The sequence below is a fragment of the Dipteris shenzhenensis genome, chromosome 9 (assembly GCF_047967505.1).
Source record: "Dipteris shenzhenensis isolate YYH24624 ecotype China chromosome 9, Dip_SZ_1.0, whole genome shotgun sequence".
NCBI classification, from domain to species: domain Eukaryota; kingdom Viridiplantae; phylum Streptophyta; class Polypodiopsida; order Gleicheniales; family Dipteridaceae; genus Dipteris; species Dipteris shenzhenensis.
Window position 1 is genome coordinate 45,697,118 of NC_141604.1, and position 10,593 is coordinate 45,707,710.

General features: G+C 38.8%; 1 protein-coding gene across 2 annotated transcripts in view; it reads right to left on the bottom strand.

The window, feature by feature from the left end:
* Positions 1-379, bottom strand: part of LOC147898718 (two pore calcium channel protein 1-like) — a 91,370-nt gene extending 90,991 nt beyond the window's left edge. For both annotated transcript variants that reach the window (XM_087379359.1, XM_087379358.1), the window contains exon 1: positions 72-379. In XM_087379359.1, the coding sequence (XP_087235485.1) occupies positions 72-365 (294 nt within the window). In that variant the 5' untranslated portion in view covers positions 366-379. The remainder of the gene's footprint in view (positions 1-71) is intronic.
* Between the last annotated feature and the right edge of the window lie 10,214 nt (positions 380-10,593).

The following is a 10,593-nucleotide window of genomic DNA, read 5'->3' on the forward strand; positions in this document are numbered from 1 at the left end:
CTAAGTACAACGATAAGCAACAGTATACGATGATCTGTAAAGAAACAAGACTGATGAAGCTGCTTGAAAACCTGATAAACAAGTGCAGCAGCCTTGTGGAAATGCAATGGCAAGGAGTCTTCATCAGAGGGAGAGGATTGAGGAAGGAAAGGCTCGATTATGCTGGGCTCGTGGGTATGGTTTTCAGGGATCGGGACTGGGAGCATGATAGGCAGGCAAGTCGAGAGCGAGATGTTGTAATTTTCAGATTGAAAAAGGAAAAATGTTTGATTCAACAAGCTACAATGACATAGGTTAGAGCCAAAAGCGGCAAGTCTGAATAAGTTGGACGGGATTGAGACTGCGGAAGCAGAGGAAACCATCATGATCCATGGATGAATTTAAGCTGAGAGTTTTGTAGAGCAATGAATCCCAGAGAATGATTGAATGGAAAATTGGAATCTCGTGAGAATTGATGACTAGAGCATCTCAGCTGAGAGTTTTGTAGAGAATGATTGCACGTCGATGCTGGAATCAGTCAACGATGATCCAATCCCAGCTTGTGACGGAAATGATTCAAAATTCAAATACCCATGTCTTGACGGAAATGATTCAAAATTCAAATACCCATGCTAGAATTTTAACAGTGTCCACAATGCTCAGCTGCCCACAAATCACACGTCAAAATCAAGATCAGGATAAAGATTAAAAATGCTTACGCTTCTCCCACGCACCCTCAACATCCGTGAATTCACCACGCGAGGCAATTCTAGAACACGATAATGGTCCTATCGATTGACAATAGAGCATGCAAAATGAACTTCATACATTGGTCAGATCATTCTTTTTTTTTTTTGTGGGAACATTGGTCAGATCATTCACTGCTATATACTATGCTTGATAATAGCACTCAAATTTGTGATGACACAAAATGCCTCTCAAACATTGAGGCCAACAAAACAACAAAAGCATATAAATTGATGCAAAATTTCCCTTTTCTTTTTTGAGGAAAAGATGGAAATTTATATTAAGAAAGAAATTCATAAAAAGAAGAAAATATAATTGTTTCAGCTAAGGTTAGCGCCCTAGATGCAATTTTCAATTCACTAGATCTAAGACTAAGAACTCTAGAATTTCTAACAACTTAGGCTAAGCTTAGGTTTAACAAGCAAGTAGAAATTGCCTGGTAGTTTGACATGATGAAATACAATCAAGTTCCTCTGCTTCCAAATAAGGTGTATGACAGTGGTTCTAATAAGTTGCCACACTTGGACATGGAGCTCCGTAATATTGCCTTTGTTAGTAAGTAATGCATGCTTCCACTTGAATCGAATGAAAATTTGTGCCTTATGGAGCTAGTGTCGAATACTCCTCAATAAAGAGCGTGTTGCAATGCAATCCTAGAATAGATGAAAGTGGCTTTCTATGCATAGCAAGCAAAAAGGTGAATTTTTTTTGTTTTTTCATATAGCCTTGATGAATATTTTTGAGGCTTGCTGAATATTAGGGTGGTTACACTCTGCCGCCCGCCCAAGTTAGGGAAGTGGAGTCCGCTAGTGTGTCCACATGGAGGGGCATCATTTGACGTGCAAAAAGGGGGGTGCCCAAAGCCCCGCCCCACCCATCGCTAATAGAAGACTTGAACCCGCGACGATGGCGAGCGATGTCATTGTTTTGTGTGTTCACCAATGTGAATCTTGTTCAAAAGTTCGAAGAAACATCGGCTCATTAGTTGTTTTGAGTTCATAGTATTAATTGTTTGAGTTCAAAATTTCCAAGAAACACTATTGGTTTGGCTCATTAGTTGTTTGAGTTCATAGTATCACACATGGTTTCTCCAAAAAGAAGGTGGCATTGCTGGATGCTCCAAGAAGATCCAAGAGTCCTTGGTTGGGCTAGCTTGACACAAGTCACTACAAAGAAGAACATCTATAATAGATGGTTGTGTTTGATTTCATGCATACGCATGACTACAACATTGAATGTGTTTTGGCCTATCAATGAAACTTTGTCAAACACTAATAGTTCCAAGTTTCTATACATGGTGGATAGTGTTTGCAATTTTTTAAGTGAGAGACTTCTGTAATTAGGCGTCATGAGAGGCAAATGTAGGGCTAAGTGTAAGGTTGTGCCTCCTATGTTGTAGGCTTCTTTTCCAATGTATGCTAGCAGTGCTCTTAGCAAGTTTGCATCTAATGCTTGACAATGGGAGTACCGACAAAGGAGAGCTTGGACTAGGAGCAATAGAGGTGAAGGTTTTACATGTGCCTACACTACCATACAAGAACAAATGTAGACAACATGCAGATGTTGTACATATTTTGAGCAATATGTCTTCTAGTAGCATGCAGTATTCAGAGTTTATCTTCCTTATTGATGATGAGATGTATTGTTTGTTTGGCATAATTTTGTACGTTAGTTGTAGAGGTTGGTGAAATCAGTTTGTTTGGATGTGTTGCTCCATCTCTTTTCCAAGGTTAAATACATGAGCACTCTTTCTTGTCGGTGAATCACACTATGATGTTGAAGCCAAGTTGCTTGCAGTGTTTGATGGAGATGTTAGCAGGCATGCCTTTGTTGAATTGTTTTCTAGTTTGCTTAATTCTATTGTTCATGGATGTAGAAGTCATGCCATATAGTAAGTAAAGGAGACATAGCTGGTTCTCTTGGTCGTAGTTGTTCAAATGAAAAATCTTGGGTGATTTCTTATTTTGGATTGTGTGCATGTTCACTAGCGAAGCATGTGAGGAATATGGGTGCAAGTGATGGTTTGCACTGTGCATATTTGCTGATAATATTAGCAAACAAGATGTCAGTGCTTGATGGGTCCATTGTTTTAGGGTCATTGTTTGCTCGGGTGTAGCCATTTTTGGTGAGGTTCAGGGAATTTTTTGTATATAGGCATCTTGCATGACCCATAACTTATGCATTACTCAATAAAATTCGGTAAACTTTGTCTTCAAGTTGTAGTACACATTCCAAATTGAACATGAGACCAAAAAATTATGGAATAAGGATATGGAATGAGACCGTTAAAGCATTACAAGTGCTATGTTGCATGTGAAGCATGCATCCTGAAGACTAAAGGATATAGCAATTTATTCAAAAACATCAAATTGTTGTTTTGTACATACATGCAACCAAGTAATCATTCAAGAGTACACTACGCGAGCTTCTCCTCAACCCAAGAGCACATGTAAATGAGAACATTAGGCATGGATTAACGGGCCTCCAATGTTGTGCTAAAGTGATGCACACCCATTTGAGGGCACGCTTCATAACTTTTTTTTATTTGTTGAAAACCAAAACGGATTGAAAATTTAGGCTTGCAAGAGAAGCAAATAGAGAATGTGAGAGAGACAATATGAAAAGCCTAGTCAAGGCACAAGGAACAGATTGCAGGTCGAGGAAAGCAAAATGGCACGGTATTGAAACGGCAACGGAAGACACTTTTGCAACATTTACGAAGGGAGAAACAACGAGAAGAAAGAAGACTCCTTGTAGAGCAACAATAGGAAGCAGTTGTAGATGTATGCATTCGATTATTGCCATCGGAGCGAAGAACATGAGCTCTGGTATCACGATTGGTGGGAGCATTTGAGGCAACAACATCAGGCCATTTAGGTTAATACCAGTCTCGAGTCTTCACAAGTTCACCCTAAAGTTTGTAGGGTAACAACCCTACCAACACCTCGGGAGATGCATACCCAAGTGGTGATGCTCTCTAACTTGAGAAATGGCCTACAGAAAGTGAAAGGGGTGCACAGCTTAGATCAACTAGTCGTAAAGAGGGTGGCATTAGCTATGTTGGTGTCCCTTGAAACAAAGGAAAAACGTCTTGGGCATACAATGTTGAAAATGTTGTCAATCAGAAGGACTAACGTGGCTCCAGCAGTGCACGATCATCTCGATCCCAAAAATATGTTTTGGCACAAAAATATGAGAGTTTCTCCAAATAGAAAGGACATCTCTAAAAAGCGGATGGGATGCAAGGTGTTTGAGGGCGCATCATACACATGCTTGATACAATGCAGGTTAGTGGTGCCAGCTCGGTGGTTTTTTGTGATTGAGATTTGGGATAGCTTACTTGTTTCATTTCTTAAACCAGGCTTGGACTAAATGTGATTGTCCTAAACTAGCCCGGTGGTTGGAACATCATGCAACCATAGGCTAGTTCAGCTTAATCACCAGTTATGTGATTGTCTTGAATCAGCATGGTTGAATAAACATTAGTTGTTGAGACCAGCCCGGTGGCATGTTGAGCTCAATCACCAGTTATGTGCTTGTCTTGAACCATCGTGGTTGAACAGACATTAGTTAAATCGTGGCTAGTTTAGCTCAATCACCATTATGTGATTGTCTTAAACCAGTGTGGTTGAACAAACAATAGTTGTTGATCAGCCCGATGGCATGGTTGAGTAGAAATTAACAGCAATATATTTTGCAACAGAAAAGCAATATATTGTTATTTTACTAAACCGGCCCGATGGTTGGAACATCACGCAATCGTGGCTGCTTCAGCTCATATCACCAGTTATGTGATTGTCCTAAACCAACATGGTTGAACACACATTAGTTAAATCGTGGTTGGTTTAGTTTAATCACCAGTTATGTGACTGTCTTGAACTAGCATGGTTGAACAGATATTAGTTGTTGACCAACCCGATGGCGTAGTTGAGCAAAAATTAACATCAATATATTTTCGCAACAAAAAAGCAATATATTATTATTTTACTAAACCAGCCCAATGGTTGGAACATCATGCAAACGTGGCTGCTTCATCTCAATCACCAATTATGTGATTGTCCTCCTGAACCAACGTGGTTAAACAGACAGTAGTTGTTGATGGTCCCACTGGTTGAAATTACTGTGTTTCTTAGTACTTAAATTAGTTAAATTTAATTTCCTACTTTTCGGGTCATATACCACTTAATTTCTAGACCGGGATGGCTTGGACTTAATGTGATTGTCCTAAACTAGCCCAGTGCTAGTTCAAGACAAACATTAGTTATTGATTGAAATTGTGAAATTCAAAAATGAAAACCAATATATTGTTGTGAAATTCAGAAATGAAAAGAAATATACTTGTTATTGTCTAATATGTGAAGTTGAGACCGTTAGTTAAAATTGTGACTGTTCTAAACCAGCTTGGTAGTTGAAATTGTGACTATCATACATGTGTCCTAAACTAGCCTGGTGGTTGGCTGTCCTAAACGTGTCCTAAACCAGCCCGGGGATTGAAATTGTGACTATCCTAAACCAGCCTGATGGTTGAAACTATGACTGCTGTCCTAAACCCGCCCGGTAGTTGAAATTGCGACTGTCCTAAATGTGTTCTAAGCCAGCCCAGTGGTTGACTGTCCTAAACCAACTCAGTGATTGAATTTGTGACTGTCCTAAACCAACATAGTGGTTGAAAATTATTTTGCTTCATTATATACTTTAATTAGACTGCGTTTTTTTTCCAAAAGGGGGCTCACTATACTGTTGTTCCATTTAAAAGAGGGCTCACTGTTCTATTGTTCCCGTATGTTGGGTCAACAGACGGAGTTGTATCTCAAGTTTATGGATTAGAATCCTCACATTTCAATTGGGTAGAGGAACTTTGAGTATCGTAAGCCCCGGTACATTAGGAAACTCAAAGACAAGAATGTTTGTTATTGCAAAACACACATAGAATTTGACTTGGCCTGGCAAGCTATGAATGACTTGATATCTGGTTGTGTTGGAGCATCGCTCCATGGGGATTGATGCCCATGTCTCCCCGATGAATATGCGGTCTCTAGGCCACTTGGATCCTCATCATGTATTGCAAGGGAGAGCAGGTTTTGTAGCCTAAGGACTCTGTGGGAGCCAGTGGTTTGTTCAAAGGGAGACCGTGAGTGGCACCACATTGAATGCATTTGTGGCAAATTCAAGCAATGCAGTCTGAAGCTGAAAAAGAAGAATTTCATGTCTATCCAAATGAAATGAGGGAAGACGTGCCTTGCCACTTTTCCCCATGACACTATAGTCTTTGTCATAGATTTTGCTGAAAATTATTCATTTCAAGAACAAGATGAGATACAAAGTGCTCACTCTTACAAGAAGCAGATAACAATTCTTGTGCATATCACATACAATCATTTGCTTGATTCTTCTATGACTCATGCCAATCTGCTGATTACTGACTCATAGGAGTCCAGGTCAATGCAACGCATATACCATTTCTACATTTTAGATGATAGGGAACATGACACCTTATTTGTGCAGCATGCTTTTCTACTGCATTGGAAATGGCTGAAAAAGAAAAATCCCCATGTAGAAAATATAAAACAACATTGGGTGTGGTCAGATGGTGGTGCCTCTCAATTAAATCAGCCCATGGATTCTACTTTGTCTCAAGGTTCAAATCCTTGACTGGTCTAGACATGATGTGGAATTTCTTAGGGTCTAGCCATTGCAGGGGTGAACATGATGGATGTGGTGCTATTATTGAGCAAGCTTTGTTTAAACACTAATTAACATGGCCTCAAGAAAAACTCAATGATGCCTATGATGCTGTAACATGGCTCTCCACAAGTGAAGTGAAAGTGGAAGTGGCATGATGGTTGAAATTGTTCCATGAAGTGAGTGGAGGCAGTCAATAGAGCGAGCGAGAAAAAGCGAACAAGCCCAAAAAAGCAAGCGACAATTAGTTGAAGTGATTGGAAAATCAAGCAAGCAAAGAAAGAATCTAAGTTTTTTATAAAATAATTGCTTGAAGTATAAAGTATTCAAAATGGTTGTGTGTCACATTTCTTGAAATTGAGTAGTCTAAAGTTAAGGACTATTGTAACATGACCCCATTTGGGTTTGGCAATTATCCTAGGGGGTCACTCATAAACATGTAACATACCACTTTTGTGCATTGAGGGGTATTTTTGAGTGGGGGGACTTACATGTTGTTTCTGTGCATGAGGGGATTTATAAAATAGCAACTTAATGTAATTTATATATGTATATATTTTAAAATGTAAACACATACATGGGTTCAACCATTTACATGACAAAATGTAAATTACAAGAATAGGGGTAAGTTTTAATACATGCTTGCTTGCACATGCTTTATGGGTTTATGAAGAGTGATCCCCAGAGTGCAATTAAAAGCTAGAGGAATTTAAAATTTGGTTTTTTTTTTGCCAAAATAGACAGTGTCTTCTCGCTCCCCATTATGGGAAACCTTGCTTTAAACTTGGTGCAAAAAATTGGATAGAATTTCACAAAATTCATATTTTGATGCGCACAATTTTTTTAGATAGTGCAAAAAGGCATGATATTGATCTAAATCATGCCTTGTTATTTGATTTGATATGTAACATTATGCCATTTATATTTGACAATAAAAAGATGTAGGGATGTTAAAAACTCATCTTTTGGGCCAAAAAAATCATATGTTGACATCTTGCAAAAATACAGGGATGTGAAAATGTCCTCTTTTTAACTGCCAGATTTCAACCATCGGGCTACTTAAAACATTTAAGTATTAACATGGAAGCAGGTTGACACAAAATCAGGTATTACAAGCACCATAGATCATGGATGATGGCAGTTCGAGAAAGTTCACAAGTCCAAGAAATGCTTGGAAGACTTTTACTTTTTCAAAAATATGACGGCGTTTTGCGGCTCAAGGAAATTTCAAACTCCCAACTATCTTATCAACCTCTCTATAGCAAGCATCTCCCAGCTCTTTAGGCCAGTATGATGCACTATTGTAGACCTCACCACACACTCTTCTTACCAATTGCTTGCTACTCTATGCCTGCTTGTAGCCATGTCCTACCAAAAGAAACATACATCATGAGCTTGACAAGTACCTTAAAGAAATAGGAAAAATGATAGCCATGGAAATGAATATTCAACGTATTTGCTGCCTCCATATCAAATAGCCAGTTACAAAGCATGTCCTCCTCCCTCATCTCCGGGTCTGCTGCGAGGAGGTCATCCAACATTATTATTAGATAGAAATCAACATTCTAAAGTCTTTTGGGTATGCCATAGATTTGCAGTAGGTGGATTGGTGTACAGAGTTTTGGGAGTAGATTTCATAATGGGCTCTTAGTTGCGTCTGCACTGCACTTAAACAGGGGGAGAGTTCATTGAGTCCAGCCTTCTCATTCTTCTGTCATACAATCTAACATGTCCACTTTTGATCATTCGACTGAGGTGGGTAGTCTTCTCTATCAGCATGTTGAAACCTAGCAAAGATATGCAGAGATAATGTGCGAGTAGACTGAAGCAAACCTTCGCGCTGGTGGTAGTTAATATAGATGTATATAGATATTCAAAATGTTTTGTCTAACATTATGGTCCGTGTCTTGGAAAAGGATCACTTTGACAACTTTGGAGCTTTGTACAACATCACTTTGATCACTTTAGAGCCTCATAACGACAGCACTTCATCCATAAAATTGGATATATACAGACATATAGATATATGTAGATATTTGATTTGACATTACGGTCCTTGGCATGCCTGTACACTTTCTAGACTCAAAGCGTTCTCTTGCCATGCTAAGTGACCATTAGCATAGCGACATTTCCTCTCATTAGCATTATCCAACCACTTTATTTCAAATCTTCAACTCCATTTAATCGAAATCTTTCGTCTCACATTATGATCCTTGGCATGTATCTAGTCACATAGCTGAGAAACATCACTTTAGTCACTTCGGAAATATTATAATATTGCATATATATACATATACAAATGTTATTATATGTATATATATATATATATCTTAACAATTGCACTTACATTGAGAAATATGAAATCCCATAGCTAATCCACAATTCCTAACAAATGAATTGTATGGCCATTCATCTTGTCTTGTAATAATAATAATAGAAGCAAACCACCACGTTGGTGGTAGTTATATTCCTAGTGTGCAACCAATTGGTGGCAAACCACTACACTGGTGGTGGAGTTAAGTTAAGATCCTTGTAATAATAGAAGCAAACTACTGCCCTAATGGTGGCAGTTAATATCCTAGTGCACAACCAACCTCTGAGCTGCAACCAACCAGTGCTATTATACTAGAATGAATTGCATTGCTGCAAAGTGTTGTCATAAAATAGATACATTTCCAAACAAGTAAACTATGGAGAAAATTAACTAGATCTGGGCAGGCAGCTAGGTCGAGAAAGAAGTTGAGGATTTAGTAAAACTGTAGCACATTGAACATGCATTGATCAACTAACTGCATTTTAGTTGGGAATCTGCATATAGCACTTTGAATTTCGTACATAGCACTTTGCATTTAGAATTTGCACTTAGCATTGAGCACAGAACACTTTTCATTTAGCACATAGCACTTTGTATCCAACCCATAAACAAATAAACTTAACCACACATTCATGTGGGGGAAGAGTCAGCACATTTTCTCTCCAAAAATTATAAGACTAAAGAACGTGCCCTTCCTTGGGTAAATTGCGCATTGCACATTGCACTTGACACATAGCATTTTGCATTTGCACTTTGTACTTTGAACATAGTACTTTGTATATTGCATTGGAAAGTGAGCCTTAAATTGTATGCTACATAATTGGATTCCACTTTTAATTTGGCACATAGAATTGTTTTCATCCCCAAGCAAGATTTGATGAGATACCTTCACTTTGTGTAATGGATTGTCTTCTCTTGATCTCGATAGTTGGAAAAGCTTTGGTCATCCCATGGATATGCTTCTTCTTGAGCAACCATTTACATCAACAATCAGCGGCTTAGCATCATGGAACCAAGATTTTTAGGTTGGAGATGTATAATCTTATTCTCATGTCACAGGGACCTTCATTGACGAGCAGTTTGTGAACGCCTATACCTTATTTGACGAGCAATCATTTCATTACTTGCACTCCAAGGTCCAACTTTTTCTCAATCGTCCTACCAAAAACATGGGCTTAGGGCTTATGTCATCCACGCAATCCTATTACATAACAATTTGCTATGGCCAATCCAAGCTTTAAGTTATGCGTATTTCCTCCATGCATTGAAGAAGAAGAAGAACAAGAGTAGTTTTTACGAGGGAGGAACAATCCCAAGATGCCAAGAAGAAGAAGAGCTTGGGCTAGAAAACATTGAGTCATCTCCAACAACTCCAGCATCGAAGCAAATGCTCCCCAACTCTTACACAATGTGATTAGGAGTACAATCTATATGTAAATCATTCAAATTATCATTTCATATGTTTGTCTGTGCATAAGTTTTTTCCACATGGTCTCATCACATTTTTCGAATGAGATTGCCGTCATCATCGGCCAACTAAACATCTCCATCAAGTTTTTTATGTTGGTCATTGGCATGCTCCGAGCCCATCAACGATTGCTGCTTGCCTAGATATGTTATCCCAATTTTGCTCAATGATTGCTATCTTGATCAACTTGCTATGCCAAAATGATATGAAGCCCGACTATCCTGCTACTCTCTACTAAAGCCCACACTAAGTGGCCTCTAGGCCCTTGTTGATTATGTCCCATGCTCATAGTCGTGTCATGATACATCCTTTATTGATCGGTCTTTAGTCCTACTTTGTGCTGGACCTTGAAGCATAGTTGCTCTCGTAGTTCTGCCGATTATCTATTGTCTTGCCTAGAAAT